Source organism: Ahaetulla prasina, chromosome 2, assembly GCF_028640845.1.
Source record: "Ahaetulla prasina isolate Xishuangbanna chromosome 2, ASM2864084v1, whole genome shotgun sequence".
NCBI lineage: Eukaryota > Metazoa > Chordata > Lepidosauria > Squamata > Colubridae > Ahaetulla > Ahaetulla prasina.
In genome coordinates, this window is record NC_080540.1 from 251,543,954 (window position 1) to 251,562,093 (window position 18,140).

At 37.8% G+C, this 18,140-nt stretch overlaps 1 protein-coding gene across 1 annotated transcript in view; it reads right to left on the minus strand.

The window, feature by feature from the left end:
- The window catches only part of KCNN2 (potassium calcium-activated channel subfamily N member 2), a 103,870-nt gene extending 86,488 nt beyond the window's left edge, over nt 1-17,382 (minus strand). The window contains exons 1-4 of the mRNA XM_058166253.1: nt 17,286-17,382; nt 10,887-11,072; nt 8,354-9,513; nt 6,903-6,998 (exon numbers count right to left, since the gene is read on the minus strand). Coding sequence (XP_058022236.1) covers nt 6,903-6,998; nt 8,354-9,513; nt 10,887-10,908 — 1,278 coding nt within the window. The 5' untranslated portion in view covers nt 10,909-11,072; nt 17,286-17,382. The remainder of the gene's footprint in view (nt 1-6,902; nt 6,999-8,353; nt 9,514-10,886; nt 11,073-17,285) is intronic.
- Between the last annotated feature and the right edge of the window lie 758 nt (nt 17,383-18,140).

Below are 18,140 nucleotides of genomic sequence, written 5' to 3' on the forward strand. Positions count from 1 at the left end.
AAGAAAAGTACTGAGCACAATGAAATCCAAACTACTTTCTTCTAAATTTTTTTAAAGTTTACATACTCTTATTAACTATATTTAACCAATTCAATTTGCTCAAAATTAAATTCTATTGAAAACAGTTTTTGTTTTCACTCTTTGGTTTTTGTGTGTGTGTTTATGAAAATAAATCTCTTATTTATAGGATGAAGAAGAAATAATCTAAAATATAAATGTTTTTAAATTAATGCTAAATTATGAAAGGCTTTCCCCCATTTTATTGCTTTTCTCTGTTTCAGTAATGTTTCAGCCAATAACCTGGCTGCCTCATTCATTTCTTATGTAATAATCCTAAACTATCTCACTCCAATTCCAACTCCTTCAGAAAAATGGCCCATCAACCATATATATTCAGTGGCAACACAAGAAAGGCAAAAATTAATAGCACCAGAATACAAATAATACGACATGTGTAATGCCACATCACAGCATTAAATCAATGTGCTGTTTTATCATCTTTTCCAGCCATGTATATAGAATAACAGAGTTGGAAGGGACCTTGGCGGTCTTCTAGTCCAACCCTCTACTTAGGCAGGAAACCCTATACCACTTCAGACAAATGGTTATCTAACATCTTCTTTAAAACTTCCAGTGTTGAAGCATTCTCAACTTGTGGATGCAAGTTGTTCCACTGATTAATTGTTCTACCTATCAGGAAATTTCTCCTTAGTTCTAGGTTGCTTCTCTCCTTGATTAGTTTCCACCCATTACATAATTCTATAATTATTGCATAATGACATTGAGATACATGTGTCATTTTGAAACCAGTGTGTTTTGTCATGGCCTCTGCTCTACTACTAAGTGTGCATATTCCAACATCATTCCAAATGGTTCTAGAGGTGTTTCTTCTAGCTGACTAGGAATAAAAGTACATTGCTAGGTTTTCTTTTCAAGACAATAGAAGGGTTGTTTGGAAAGCTACACTAGAATGATAATAGTTTTTTCACACGCTTGCTCACCCTCTAATTTCCATTTCACTCATTACTCTTGAGTACCCCCAAAAGTCCAAGGTAACTTGGAGGAGCTTATCAGATTGCAAAGGAAGAGAAAATCGACTCTAATTTCATGTACGCGTACACATAAGGCTTATTTCAGGGATATTTTTATACATGTGAATATTTTTTAGCCTGTGAAATTTAACACAAGGGACAATGATAAAAAAAAATCTGCACAATGAAGTCATGTGTTATTGTTACTGCAATATTTTGATTTATTTTTTATTATGAAGAAAAGCAGACCTTTTAGTTGACTTATTTTACTAATTTAGAATAATCCAGTTAATAAAAGCACGTACTATAGGTAGTTTAATATGAAAATTGATTCCTGTTTAAGATTATTAATAATTACATTAAACATCCTTTGTGCCTTGATGATTATATCATCCAAAATAAATTGTAAGAAAGGTGTCCATGTCTTTCTTTCTTGTTGTTTCCTATCACCAAATTCAATAAACTGACTCACGATGGTTTAGAGCAAAATATAAACATCCGCAATAAGGAACAATAAAACATCCATGGTAATAGAGGTCAAACAAATACAGCATTGAAACACCCACGGTAGATTTAAAAATAAAACATTTAAAATGTGAAACAATAGCAAAAAAAATCTCAGGATGTCCATTCCCTCGGAAAATGTCATATGGCAGAGCTCCATCTTTAGTTGTTTCCTGAATGTTCTCAGAGAAAAGGCAAGCCTGATATCAATGGAGAGATTATTCCAGAAGGTCATCATTGCAACAGAACATTAGTTCCTCTTGAGATGATCTTGATGCAGAATTTAGTTGCTTCAAGCTATGCAGGGCTTTTATAGGTTAAAACCAGCATTTTAAATTCTACCCAGAAATCAATAGGGAGCCAGTGTAGGATTTGAAGAACAAGTGTTTTATACTGCCAATAGTGAGTGCCAGTCAGAACTTAGGCCACTGCAATCTTGTAGTTTCCAAGTAGTCTTTAAAGGCTGCACCATGTAGACTGCACCACAGTAATCCTTTTTCTTAATGACAAGGGCATGAGTCATTGTAGCCTGATCGTCTCATTCCGAGTAAGGTTATAACTGGCATATCAGTCAGTTGGGCAGATCTTCCTGATCACAGACTCCAGTGGCTAGTTTAGTAAGAACCCCGAGTCCAGAAAGGGCCTCAAGTCAAGACCAGTTCTTTCAAAGATGTTGTTTTTCCATCAAACAGTAATTGATGGATAGGAGAACACCAATGTATCAACACTAACACTAGGTTTATCTCAAGTGTTATTGTTCTCATATATATCCTTATACTATCAAGACACTAGGAAAGAACCTCTACAGCATCTCCAGTCCAGACAGAGCAGCTGATGATACTACATCTAAACTGTTCGACATAATGGTCAACAACCTTGACGAAAAGGAGGAAGAACCACAACCAAGGCAATAGTCAGATAAAACAAATCTAAGTCCAAAACAGGAATGGAATTGGGGAGATGCAACTCAGACTTATCCTTCCCGGGTTTTCTTTACAATAAAGGCAGGGAGGCACATTCCAATTTACTGTATCTCTATAATAAAAGAGTGTTACTATTCATAACTTTGATGTTCAAGTTTGGTCTACCTTGAAGTGCTCATACATATCATTTCTCTCCAGCAACTTCATGTCAATATTAAACTGTAAGAGAAAAGGGCTATCCGCTGCAGCAGTGCCCAGACTGGCCACAAGGATTACCTCTCCTTGCCCAAAACAACTGATTAGAATTGCCTAGTGCAGAAAGACAAGCAGTGCTGCAGAACAGTGGCCCAAATACCCAATTACTGCAGGCAGTCCTAAACAATACTATATCGTAATTAACTATGTAAAGAGTTGAAAAAAAGATGAGAAACGTGCATTCTTCCATCCAGATCATCTATTAGATATTGTCTAAATGTCTTTACATTTAATTTAAATTAAATTAAAATTTAATTGACTTAACATAGAATACCATCTACATTTCTTCTTAGAATAAATATTTATTTTGGCCACTGGTCAAATATATAAAAACTAAATTATTCTATTTTAATTATTAGTAGCATCATAAATTACAGATTTTGAGAATATTCATGTATCAATGAGCCCAGGGGTCCCCAATCCCCAGGCTGCAGAATGCCAGAAACCAGCCTCACAAACAAGTGAAGCTCCATCTACAGGATGCAGGAGCACATGAAAGCACATCCCCTCCAGTTTGTAGGAAAATCTCTCTCCACAGAACTGATCCCTGGTACCCAAAAGTTGGGGGCCGCTGAACTAGACCATATGAAAGAGACAAATTTGATCTCTGACATAACTGCTTCTTAGTTTCAGAAGTCTAAAATTTATATTCCAAAATGAAAACTGACTCAAATATTGTTAAACCCAATGATTAATAATTGCAATGATTTCTATTATCATATTAAATTGAAGAATAGGACCAGGGATTCAATCAATATTTCTGCATAATACCTATAACATATTTCTGTCAATTTCTGGTTGTTTGTGGACACTGATGACAGGACTAGATTGAAACTATGTAAGGAACTATTATTGTATATATGCGTAAGGCTCATTTCCATGTTTTAAGTTGAATGCATGTCAGCATCAATGCTTAAAACCAAGCTGATACTAATCTTATATTTGAATTCTTATATTTCAAAACTTTCATTCACATGTATTTGATTTAAAAGCAATAATTTAGAGACACTACAGCAGACCTCCATAAGTTACTCTCCTATATATCACACAATTTCAAAACATCTGGAGAGTACCATGCTAAAAAAGATTGCTTAAGAAAAACATCTTTGCACCAGGAGGCACTATTTATATATATTTAGGTCCAGATAATTATTTCCATCCCATTACTCTGTCTACATTTTCTTGGAATTGAAATATAAGAGATTTAGACTAATGGATCATATTCTGTAATATAACAAACAGAGAATCAAATGTCTCCATGCAGTTGTAGTTGACAATAAGGATTCTGAAAATGGAGGATTTTGACAATTTCAATTTTTAAAAAAGCACCAATAAGATATTAAGATTTTCTATGTAGTTTAAAAATTTTACAGAAAGAAAACATATATTCCCCTCAGTTGGCAGTCTTATCATGCCACCGTTAAAATAAAAAGGTCATTATTCTTCACCAAGAAGCGGAATTATTATATTTTTTTTCAAACACTAACATATGAGATATTATAACTGTGATTATTTGTCATTCCAAAAACTTTAAAGTTTTGATCAATGTTTTGAAGGAAATGTTATTTATAAAAAAAAATTCCTTTGCCAAATGAAAAAAATGTATGCCTATTTTTTTGGAACAGAAAAGTTAGATTTAGAGCATGTACATTGCACTAATTTTATTAACTTGAGAAATCCACTAAACTAAAAAAAAAAAAGTTTCCAGGTAAGATGTCCTCACCTTTAAATATTTTTTACAGAAAAGTGAAATGCATTTTTTTCTTTCTTTTCACTAACATATTTATCTCATTTATTCAGAACACAAAAACAGCAATTAAATATAAATATATGCTATGCTATATAAATATACCAATAAGAAATAAAACCATTCAGCATAAATACAAGTTCAGGTTTTCCATAACACTGTGAATAACATGTGTGTGTTTGTGTGTACACACACACACACACACACACACACACCAGTACTTAAATGCGGTAAACTGGTGCAAAAAAAACCTTTTCTGATACTTAGAGCTGTCCATAGTGCTGAACAAGGTAGATTGCTGGGTGTGTTATCTTTCAATACAAACTGAGTTTTTAAAAAACTATTGACATTCATTTAAATTCATGCAGGATCATTTATTTTTTCCAGTAGAGTAAAGTTTAATATAGTAACCATTGTTTTATTGTATGCATTGTGTGTGTGTTTTTTTAAAAAAATATTTCTGTTGTTCCAAATAACAGTAAAAAAAATGAAGATCACCATTAGAATAAGAGATAATGAAATTGTATTTCCAAAATATAGTCATGAAATCTAGATGAGATTGTTTGGGGTGTAGTTTTATATGCTATACAAACACTTTTATGGTTGATTTTAAAATGCCTCAGGCCGATTCTTTAAAAAAAATAAGTGCAAGTGTTTGAACTTTCTATCACTAAGATCTCTAGGGACCATGTTACTGGAAAGCTCAAGGAAACAGTTTGCACTGAATGATTTCATATGACACTTTTTGAAACTAAAATAACCTCTGAATTAAGTGTCACTCCCAAGACAATCATTATTTGGTACTCTGACATTTCTGAATACAATGTATGTTACTAACTTCATAACTGAATGATTCCTTGTAGTACAATTATAAAAAGCTTTTCTTGCTTTTGCTAAATTGTATCATGTGAATTAAACTTGCTTCAAGGGCATTTAAATCATTAAAGAAAAGCTAAAAATGATTTAAAATAAAATATGAATTAAAATAACATCTTCCATCACAGCACTTAGGTGAATGCAAAAAATCTCATCTGTCCATGAGATTTGTCTTGTTAAGGAGGGTGAATTTACTTTCGGAAAATTACTATATTCAGCTTTGTTTGGGTGCATCAATTTTGTTATTAATATTTCTGTGAATAGTGAAGTTCAATAATTAGAAAATGGTGGAGATTTCACAAGGACAGACTAATCCTAGGTAAAATGTGTGATGAAAGAAATGAAGCAGAAAGTGCATATTTTAAAATTTATGAAGGCCCAAAGATATATAGCAATAATAACTGCTGATAATAGTAACAACTACACAAGAAACTATATTAAAAAGACTATTTAAAAAACTTTTAAAATGTTTATTTATATTACATCCTGTTTGCAAATAAAAAGGTAGAAGTGGCAATATTCCAATGCTGATGAATGAAAAGTTGTCATAGTTTATTTAATATCTCTTCAAATATATAAAAATAAAGATTCTCTTGAGTAAGACTACAAGTTATTATCTATTAAGTTTACTAGGCAATAATAGAGATGCCTTTATCACTTATTTCTTTTGGGACATGCAAGGAATATCTCAAAATTATTAAAAACTGGTAGCTTTTTCCTACATAATCAGTTAATCAGAGAGGTTTGATGGTTAATGAATTTGTAATCTGTAAATGCATTTTATATTAATGCTTTAATCCAAATTAATTCCACCAGATCATATGACCTTGGACACCTTCATAATGTATGGCTCAGTTTGGGCATATCTTAGCAGACTTACGGTGATTGCTCACTACATACTAATATTTACCTCCACCAATGAAAACATTTTCTGTTCATGGAAAAAAATTGTATCATTTTGTTCAATGTTGTATAGGTCACACACTTTTATGATGTTCCTCCTTTATAGAGCTAATGACCATGGTGAAATTACTTTAAGACGAAAAAGAGCTATGCCTTTTAATCTTGAAATGAATCAGATGAAAATCTTTCTTCAAAATCAGATCTAATCAGCTATCTTTTAACCAAAATGTACTTTGAATTCTAAGACTACTGTGGTTATTGCAAGTCTTGCAACATTTATGGATAGAATTTAGAGCCTTTGGTCTATGTTTTTATAATCTTTTCATTTTTAAAAGCTACTCAGCCTTTTTACATGAGATGTTTAACACAGCATCACCAAGGTTTAACATTTAGAGGTTACTGGAGACTTCATAGTCATGTGATCCAGAATTGATTAACAAATATACACTTATTGCAAAATAGCAGGCATTATGTCCCTCACTTTTACATTAATAAATTAACTGCAAAGACAGATAAATACAGCTAGAACACGCAGATTTCTATATTCAGGTCTTATAAGTAACAATATACCATCTCCAAGGCAGTGAAAAAAATGCATTAATGCAGTCTGCTGAGTTTCTATGAGATGTCCTTGAAAATTACAGATTCATAAGTGGTACATACCTGAATTTCCCTTGCATGGTATACAATTATCAGACCAAGCAGAATGATTGTAGAGAGACTAATAAGGCATTTGAGGGCTAATGAATACAACGACTCCTGCAAGAAAAAAATAGATATTTTATATGTTGATTTTTTTTGTCCCTTGTTTGGAATATCTCAGAGAAAAATAATGGCTATCTTGTTAAAAAAAGATTTAGTTCACTGGCCAGGTGGTACTCTTTTTTTTAATAAAAAAAGTTACATGACCACAGATTAATACTTAAGTAATGGAGAAGAATAGAATTGCCCTTTCCTCCCTTCTCATATGCTACAAAGCTGGGCAATTCTTTTTGACAGCAAAAGGCTAAGAATTTCAGAGTCAAAGGAAAGATTACCAGGAAACACCATGGCTATAAATTAGACTGAGAAGTTGAAAATACTGCAGAAGTCAGTGACAAAACTCTTCCATAATGTTGCAAAGAAAACTGCGTGGACATATCCAAGTTGATTCAACTCAAGACACTTTGCTTTACTCAAATTATAGCTTCATAAAAAAGACTTCAAAGCCACTCATTTAAAGAGCTGACTTTCTCAAGGTTATTACTGTTATCAATGAACTAGCCAATATCTTTTCCAGCTTTGCAACATTGGCAGCAAAGAAAGAATGTTTAATACTCAGCTGTTGCTACTCTGTTGAGAAGCTACAATCTGCTAATGTCTGTGTGCCAAATGCAGGGAATCTTAGTGGCAAAGCATCCCTAGTATTCATATGGAAGATGAAAAATGATGCAAAGCAGATATTAGAGAAAATATTCCAAGGGTAATGTCTATTAGTTGTACAAATCAGTAAGTTCCCGAGTTACTCTTTGAACAATGTAATGCATCACACCATTTGCTAAAAAACAAAAACAAAAAAGCATGGCTGAGTTGGCATTGTACCTATCTGCAGGGGGAAGACAACTTAAAACAGACACTCATCAAAGCAATCCAGAAAAGTTGCCTTGAAGATGATTTCCCATAAGGAAAAGTTGACAACTGAAGCACTATCATTGACAGCTCCTTATGCTGGAAAGCTCCCCATTCCAGATTCCCTAGAATGCAGACTCAGGAACATCACTCCTATGGCCATAGTTACTAAGAATCTGTGATTACCAGAAGGGAGCAGAAAGGACTACATCTGGGAAAGGGTTTGTTAATAATCAACAATCTTCATGGGGCTCAGTCAAGCATTCAGGATCAAAGTCTGAAGGATGGAGAAAGTGAAGGAGAAGGGATAAAATAGCTTGGGATAATGCGAAAAGCAGAAAAACAAAGAAAAGGGAAAGGGAGGGAAGGAAAGGAAGGGAAGGGAAAGGAAAGGAAACGAAAGGAAGGGGGAAAGATGCTTTTAGAAATATGATACAAGAAATACAATACACGAAAGGCGAGAAGGTACAAGGCGGTTGATCGTGGGGGGCGGAGAGTCTCTCTACCTTGGTGTAAGCGCCCCAAGACAGTTCGGTTTCGATCACCATTACTACGATCCCGAACATGCCGAAGATCAGCGCATAGTCGCTCAGCCGCTTCCGCTTCTCAAAGAGCGCGCGGCGATGTCCCAACTTGTAGCCGATGTTTTGGTTCTTCTTCTTGCTGGTTTTGCCGCCGCTATTGGTCTGGCTGCCGCCGCCGCCGCCGCCGGATCCGTAGAGCGCTAAGTTGTTGGAGTTGTTGTGCTCGGGCTTGGACACTACGATCTCGGGGCCGGCGGCGGCCGCTGAGGCGGTGGGGCTGGAGTGCGGCGGCGGCGGCGGCGGCGGCTGGGGCTGCAGCGGCTGAGCTTCGGAGTCCAGCTCGTGGAGGTTCCTACGGGACGAGCTCAGGTTGCTGAGAGGACGCATGACGCCGCCGTTGTACCTGCAGCTGCTCATGGCTATTTCTGTGAAAGGGTTGCTCTCGCGGCGCTGCTGCTGAAGTTGGTAGTGGTGGCTGCCGCTGCCGGTGCTGCTGTTGGGGCTGCCCGCCGGTTGGGGCGGCGGCTGCTGCTGGTGCACGCTATGGCACGGGTGAGAGTGGGAGTGGTGGTGCTGGTGGGGCTGGGAATAGTGGTGCGGCTGCCTGAACGAACTGGCATGGCTGGAAGGGGTCAGCTCGCTCACGTTGAGCTGGCTGCCCTGGCGGGAAGAAGCTGCGGAGCAAGACAGAGGCGAGGAGCGAGTCCGGAAAGCGACCGACAGAGGCGACGAAGTGCGGAGGAGCAGCGGCAGGTTATCGCCCGTGGCAGCCGCAGCCCCGTAATAAACGCAGCTGTTGCACTGGAAGCACGGGCTGGACTGCTGCTTTGGCTGCCTCTCTTCGCTCTGCTGGTGGTGGTGGTGGTGGTGCTGCTGCTGGTGGTGGTAATGCGGGTGTGGGCGCTGCTGTTGCTGCTGCTGCTGCTGCTCTGAGCAGAAGCTCGGCTGGAACTGCAATGGGGTTTCCATGTCAGAGCTGTTAAAGCTGCAGGAAGACCAGGCGGCGGTGCACCCTGCGCAATGCGTTATGGTCGGCAGAGGGGAGTCCTGTTGCCGCCACGACGGGCCCATCCCGGCTCCCGTAGAATCCAGGCGACGAGTCCGATTGGTCGGGCGAACCAAAACAACGGGCATCACGTCACCTGGAAGGGGCGAAAAAACTGCAGCGTGAGAAGAACACCGCGCGGGGAGGGGAGCCAAGAAAATCCCAGGAGCGGCGTTTGCTGTTGCTGGTGCTAGTGACAGCTATCAAAGTGGGGGGGGCGCTGCTTCTCTCTTCCCCCCCCCCTTCGCTTGTCCTCTACAGGGGGGAATTCCTCCCTGCCGGGGGGAATTCCTCTTGCCACCACCAGAAACCCCTCACCCCAGTGATAGTCCGGGGGGGAGGAGGGGAGCTATCACCAGTACCATCCGCTGTTGATGCAAGAACTGCTCAGACAGGTAAGGGTGATTCCTCTCCTCCTCTCTATCTGGATTCTTCCAGAGCCTGTTGAACCGGGGCTTCAGACCTTAAATGATAGCTTGGTGTTTTATTATATTTCGCTATGATATCCTACCTGCCGCACCATATGTGCTCTTCTCCCCCACCCCACCCCGGAAATAAGGCTAAATATTGTGGGTGGGGGGGTTTCGGGGAGAGGGAGTGAAGGACAAAGGAGGGAGAGCTACAGGGATTTATATGCCGTATAAAAACCTTTGCAGAAACTTTCAAGGAAGGATTCCACAATGTTTGTAAATTGCTCCCGAATCGGGGTCTCGTTTCGGGTGAGGAAGCGAAAGGGCAAACCGTTTGGGGAGCGGGGGAGGATAGGTCTTCCCTATGTTGTGATGGGAGGGGTTGCCCTCAGAGGAAACAAAAGGATGTGCGTGGCGTTTGGATCTTCGGCTGGCAGTTTTCAGAGCGTCTACTCTGCAATTGTGCTGGGAAAGCCCAGGGTTGCCCGAGCATGAAAAAGCAAGAGAAGATAGTAAAGCAATAATCCAGTTCTCAAACCGCTTGTTCCAGCCTAAAGTATAGGGTCAACTAGAAGAGCGATCCGGAGAGAGAGCTCTGATGACTGCGGCAGGGAAAGACCGCTGAGGAAGGAGGATTCCCAGCTCTAAACAAAGGGAAATCCCGGAATGCCAGCGCGAAAGGCGGTGCTCGCGTTCCTCCTCCCTCCCAAGCGACGAAACGGGAAAACGCTCTTTCGGCTGTGGGGGAGAGGAGGGAGGGAGGGAGGCTGGCTTATTCAACCCTTCCCAGCTAGCCAGCCAGCCCTTCCCAGGAGAAGGCGAGGAGTTTTGGGCGAGCGACCTTTTTGCTAGAAAGCGGCGGCGGCTGCCCCGACACCACCAGTTGGGGCGGGAGCTGGGTGAGCCGCAGTAACTCCCGCCAGGCTGTGCATTGGCGCGGGGAAGCCCTGGCGGTGCAGTGAGAGGGCGGGGCGGGGGAGCCGCCAGCCTTCTCGGCTGAGGGAGGGAGGGTTTCCCCGACCGCGCGAGCTCGCCGCCGCGAGAGCCTCTCCTCGCGCACATTTACGCTTTTTCCGAAACATGCCGAGCGCCGCTCCGCTTTCACCGTTCGGCTGGACTGGGACCTGCTCGGCTCGGGTCCGCGCGGCGAACTGCTCAGCCTTGGGCAAATCCCGCCGGACGATCTCGCCGCCTCTTTGGCGTCTCCTGTGCGGGGTTCCCTTGAGCTTCCGGCGCCGGTGGGATTCTGCAGGATGGTGGGCAGACAGACAGACAGGCATATAAATACAGAGGATGCAGCGGGAGCCATCACGGGCGCTGTTGCTCCGCTGCCTTGGGCGGGGGAGGGAGGGGGGGCGGACAAAAAAAACACTCCTTTAACGGGAGCGAAGGAGCAACAAATAGGTCTTCTGTGTTGTCTTTTGACAAGAGTGCCAGATTGTATAGTTGAAACCGACCCAGTCGTGACTTTCAAGCCTTTGTTGTAACCAAAGTAGAGTCCTCTTAGAGACGCCCCCTCCCCCTCTTTTTTTTTCTTCCCAAATCCTTTCTAACTCTTGCTCGAAATAATAACTATAAACCTCGCAGTGAAAAATCTCTTTATTTAGATGTTGCGACCAGGCTTTTTTCTTAAATTCGGTTGTCATGCTTTTTCAGTCGCTAACACTGAAGCAAATGACATCATCTACTTTCTCCCTCTCCCCCCCCCCTTTCTTCCAGCCCCTGACACTGAGGCAGATGACAAAATAAAATTATAAAGAAAGATCCTGGATATAATACTGTCCATATCTGTCTGTGCCAGGACCTTAGGTTTGGTTTATCACTAGCTAAGCTAGCGGTTGCATGCATTTAAAAAATACTGCATTTTACTCCCTTGATTTAATGCCACTGAGATACAAATATTAATGCTTGTTCAATTAAAGAATGCTTCATTGTCTATGGCAAGACAAAAATCTTTTCCTTTTTTGTGGAGGGGAGGTGTAGCAATGAGCTTTCTGCAGTGTGCTGGGAACTGCATTGTCCAAATTATGTGAGAGCCAAACAAAAAATTGATTCAAATTAAAGTAAAAATAATTTTCATATAAAGAATAGATATATATTTAATAATTTCCCCTTTTGCCCAAATTATACTTTGGTGGAAACCTGAGGAAAGAAAATTTGGGGATGCCCCCAGATTTAGGCTGCACAGCTGTGACTTTTAGGTCATAGGTTTGACGTAGCTGGTGTAACCTCTGCAGCCTTCCACTAGCCTCCCTGGTATATTTACAGTATTAGATTTCTGCCCCATCCTTGATTGTGACCCAGGATTCTGAGAATCAGCTAAGAATAGGTTTTAGGAAGGGAGAAATTTTTGCTGTGTCTTAAGTAAAATTTATATTCTACAAAATGTTTGTATTATACTGTGTTGTGTGATATGACATTGCAATGACATTTAAGATATTGAAAAGAATATGATACAGTAAGAAGGATGGAATGGAGATAAGATTTTTTTTTAAAAAAAGTGATTAGTCCAGTTCATGAAAGTTACTGTAATCCATGCATACTAATCAAAGCTGTGATATGTTGCAACAATGCAAATTAAATATCAGTGACCAAAATTTCAATGTGACTATAGACTAATGAAAATGTCATATATTACTATTGATTAGCATTTTCTTCTCATTTTTCTCTAAACAAACCATGTTAAAATCAACAGTTAGGTTCAGGATTTTTAAAATCGCTTTAATATTGGATAATATTGGAAAGATTTAATAAGTTTAGCATACAAATATATCATTTTACAGGTTTGACGTATTGTCATATTTCTGATTTTACTGGTTATTTACTGATATTTTTGGTTTATAAAATATACATTCAGGAACTATATATTTCAATCATTAATATTTCTTTGGAAATTAAAATCTCAGAATAGAATAGAATAGAATAGAATAGAATAGAATAGAATAGAATAGAATAGAATAGAGAATAATCTGCATTAATCAATGGCAGATTTTTCACTTCTGTAACTACTGCAACAGTCTACCGAATGATCAAAAGATTCACATGATAAGGGCACTCCTAATGGGTCAACAGAAGCCAAACAGTGAAACAAGATCATTTTCATTAAGTAATTGAATTTCTGACTTGGATCCAATTTCCTGAAATTCTATTCTGCAACAGCCCTAAAGTTGATCATCTGCTACAGTTTTGTCTTTTTTTTCCAGCATGTTCACATAAATAATTCATTTTTACAGGTTCCAGAGAGAATATAATGCTAAGCACATTTGCTGCTTGTTTTTTGTTTTTATTCAGTTCTCTGTATCAAACATTTAATTGAGAATATTTTCATTATCTATACTTACTTTGAACTTCACCCTACCTCTTGTTAAAGCCTTACTTCGTATATTAGGCTGCAAACTGAAATGTTTTGTTTTCTAGTGTGCTCTAATATAGGGGTCACCAATCTTTCAGACTTCAGGGACCACTAAATTCATAATTTTAAATCCTGAGGACCACTAATATGATTTTTTTAAAAAGATAAATAGTATTTAGTGCAATATAAAAAATGCAAATAATTTTTCTGCGGACCACCAAAATTTTCTCGCGGACCACCAGTGGTCCACGGACCACTGGTTGGTGACAACTGCTCTAATACATTATATTAGTGACATATTTTTTTCAAATAAGTTCTTTTTTAAAAACTTACAATATGATTTATTATATCTGCTTAAGATTGTACATGTTTCAAACATGATTCAGAAGAAGTGCTTGGACTTTCATGAGTACAAGCATAGCATCTCTCTGCTATTAGTTAAAGACAACATTTTTTTTCAAGCTTTTTCATGAACATGAAAAAAATGCTGCTGCTTTAGAGTCAGATTGATAAAGCAATCACATCTTTTATTCAGACTCGTCCAGAAGCATTCACATGAGGTCCAAGCACCTATTTCAAATCATTATGCAATAAATATTTAACTTGAAGTGAAACCATTATGTTCAGAATCGATTAAAAATATAATTGCATATAACAATGTTATAATAATATTAAAATCAAGGTATTTTTTGTAGTTGTTCAGTTTTTTGGACAGATTTTTATAATCCAAGAAACTGTAGTTTCATAGTATAATAATCCAGGTTTGTAATATCTTCAGAGCTGCAACTCACAGCATATTTCCTTAACTTTTATTTAAGTCAATAAAATTTAATTCTAAGTAAATGCAATTAGAATCCCATTGCCTGTTATATTATTGTTAAATACAAGTTGATTGAAGCAGATGCCTTGTTAAATCAATGGACAGTATTTTTTAAAAAAAATGTGTTGTATTTTATATTATCAAAACAAAGTAAAAGGAAAAACTAAACTTTTTATTATTCAAAATTCTTAAATAATTTGTGTGTACTTCAAGTGATAATGCTTTCAAATCAATGTAGTTCTACATTGAAGGAGTAATTTGTAACATTGATGTATGGGATCAATATTTCCTGATTCAAAAAGGATTAATGAATTTTTGATTTTGTTATTGCTTACTATTTTTTCTTTGAAATAAAGCTTAACAAACACTTGTCTTTGGCTTTACTTTCAATTATATTTTAAGTTCACTCCCTCGGAGAAATTGAAATCCATATCCATAGTTTCCATATGTAATTAAGTAAGCATGTATAGGATTGCATTACATTAACATGGCTTATAAGAGCAAAACTCAACAGATGGTTCTGAGGAAACCTCCATTTTAATTTCACACCAAATATAAGAGCTATTAAATCTTCTAGTGATTTGTTAACATCCTATGTCTTCAAACCTTCATAAATAATTTTGTTGCTAGTTTTTGGAATATTATATGCATTCGAGGATAACTCAGCAAGACAAGGACTAATATGGCCAGTATATAACACAAAAGTCATTCATTTTCTGCACTTTTTAAAAAGCACATTTAAAATCATTTAAGTTGTTTTAATTATGTCTATGGAGATTCTCAGTCATCAAAGTCATGGTTATCTGAAAAGGTGTTTTTCAAAAGGCAACTGGACTTTGATTTTTCTTGAAGACGTTTCACTTGTCATCCAAGAAGCTTTTTCAGTTCTAACTAAAGAACTGTTTTAATTATCTAGCAATTGGCTTTGAACAAGAAACTAACACTACAATTCCTTGTTGATGTATACATTATAATCAATACCTACAATCACACATATAGTACATGGCATTCCAATAGTTTTAGTGCAGTTTTAAGCCACTAACACTTAAAATTACGGTAAGGCATTTGTGACATCCTGAATTATTTGAGATTTATATCCCACTTTTTCTTCAGGAGCTTGTAGTGGAATATAGGTGCAATCCTTTGCTTTTTCCCGACAGGACTAGGAGTCTGTGTGTGTGTGTGTAAAATCATTGGAGTAGGAACTGAGTGACCTATATTCAAGATTGTTCTCAGTTACCCACAGAAACTCACTTCTGGGTGACTTTGGGCTCATTATAATATGGTGAATGAAGAGAGATTCCATACCAATATTCCCAAATTGATTTTATGTAGTCTGACTTTTTGTTTTCAAAAACAGTTAAAATGAATCTGATTTTCATTCTTTTTTTTTAAAGGCAACATTATTTACCAACTCTCATATTTTTTCCCTGCCTCATTCCCTTTTCATACATACACATAGAAATACATACATACAATTTATCAACTTGGAAAAGAGCATTCAGAGGCTTCCCAAGTTGAGTTGGGATTCAACTCATATCTTCAGTTTAAACTCTGAAGGTAGATATTCAATACTTTTTTTAAAATTGCAGGCTAGCTTCACTGAGCTGAGCCTGATAACTTTGATGCAATGACATTGAATTTAGCTTGTTGGAAGAAAAAGAAAGAATGCTTGTTTTCCTTTTGTTTTGCATTGCTACTTCCATGATCTTCATCACATAGTTATTTCAGTTTGACATAAATCCTTAAAATGTTCCAACCCCTAAAAAGGCTGTAGAGATTTAGGAAGAATGAATATATATAGTCCTGCTCAATTGGCACTAGAAAATGTCAGCTAGACAAGAATAGATGATGGCTATAAGAGAAAGAAAGAAAGAATGATCCGATCATTCAGCATTTTGAAAGCATGGCCCTCAAAACTATACTTTCCCAAACCCCACAGTCTTCACCAATTCTTTTAAACATTGTTGCTTGTGTGAGAAAAGCTTATTTTAAAAAATCGAATGGTGGAAGATTTGTGTTCTCATGGACATTGACATAAACTGGCGGTTCCATGAAAATAAATCATGTGACAACATAACTTATTTATTTACTTACTTATTAAAATTTATTCGCTGCCCAACTCCAGTGGAATCTGGGTGGCACACAAAACTAAAAAAAAAAAACCCACTATAAAAACACTGAGAAAAACATAAGCAAAGCTCCTTATGAATTTGCATGTAATGTCACAATTCAAGTACAGAATAGCTGCCCTTTGGTTCCCTATGACACAATGTACATTTGCCTTTTGTCCCCCTGCTCCTTCTTGCAGATGCCTGTGCCTCATATCTGATGCTGCACCATCTCTTTTCCAAACAGTGTAATTGGAAATGATTTCAGTAATTCCCCATCGCTTTTATCTGGAGAGCTTGGGGGGAAATGGACTACAACACCTGCACACATGTTATGTGTCTGAAGTCTCAGGAGAGTCAGAATCAATTTAGTCCACTTCAGATTAAAACCTGCTGAATGTTTCCAACGTCACTGCATATTCCCAGTTACATGCCCTAATCTTGTATATACTACAAAAGGACATAGGCTCTCGTTTAGAGTAAATATCCAGTAGCAGTTTTATGCATAAAATGAACATGTGAGCTTGAAGAATTTGGATGAGATCAATTTAGCCAAATATTTTCTTTATGGCCAAATAAAATATTTTCTCCATACTTCACTTGAGAAGCAAAAATACCCCATTAAACCAAGATTGTTGACTGACATTTTGCAACACTGCTTTGAGTAGTGTAGGCTCTGATCATACAGGGGACAGAATTATTAATCCTTGTTCAACAATAAGCTACCAAATTGCCTTGAGTCCGATCATGGATTGTGAAACTCTTACTCATTTCTAAACATATTTATTTAATAAATATTAAGTAAGTGCATAAAATCCTACATTTGATTGCACCAAGTAGCTTTTCAAAAGCAATCCTAAGCAAGTATAAATAAGGTATATGGAATGTAATTATTTTTAACAAAGAAGCAAACTAATGAAACTACTGTAGTAATAATATCAAACTGTGTTTAATAGTAATACTTTCCAGTCTGAAACATCTGGCTGACTGTGCCATGAACCATAATAATAACTCCCAGTAAGACACTATTGTGATGGGGTTGTGGGGCTTGTGTACCCGGAGGAAGATGAAAGATATGCCAGAGGGTCAATCATACTGAACAAGTCTCCTCCAACGAGTCAAAGAGTGTTCCTCCCATTAATAATATGATGAGATATAAATTTTAGAAACCCATACCTGCTCAGTCATCATCTGGGTCAACCAGGACTGCACTATTTGTTGGAGTTCCAAGATATTTGGTGAAAAATGGGCTACAAGGTTCAGGACGTCTTTGCTGAACAACCAGAGCCTGCAGCTGCAGAATTACTGGAAGAAAAGTTGTTTATCTGTCACAATATACAGAGCTAGAAAACAAGGAAATAATGATCTTTTATTACATATCAAGGCCAACAGGAAGAGGATGTTTGAAATGAATGCATCAATTCTGAAAAGAACATCCAAAACCAGAATTAACAAAACAGAGGCAAGAAGATCAATGTTGATTTATAATGTGAAATAAAGTATTCACAGAAGCAGAGCTGGAAGAATTGCAGGCCTACCCAGGGCAAAGAAATCAAAGCCTTGCCAGAAGTAACTCAGACTTTAGAGGCAATCCAGGGGGAATTGGCAGTAGCGGAAGCCAGCACAGCTATTGAATTGTTTTCATCCCAGATCCAGGCACCCTCTCCTGTGCCTCACAAAGAACAAAGTTCTCTAACTAAAGAAATAACAGAATTAAAACAAGGAATAACTGAGCATCTAGAACAGCATGAAAACCACAGAATAAGGTTGTCTGCATTGAAGCTTGTTCCAAAGAAACAGCTAGCACAGGCATTAAAATATGCCAATAATGTAATATCAACTCTAAGCACTGCAAGAAATAAACCAACTAAGATACAGCATAGCTGTAGTTATAACTGAATATCTGGGATGCAAAATCAACAAAGAAAGCCAAACAGCGCATCACCAAAATAGAAGATAATAACAGTAGACTAAAATCAGAAGCAAGCAAGCTAGAACAGCTGAAAGAAGAGAAACTAAAGAAAAAGAAGA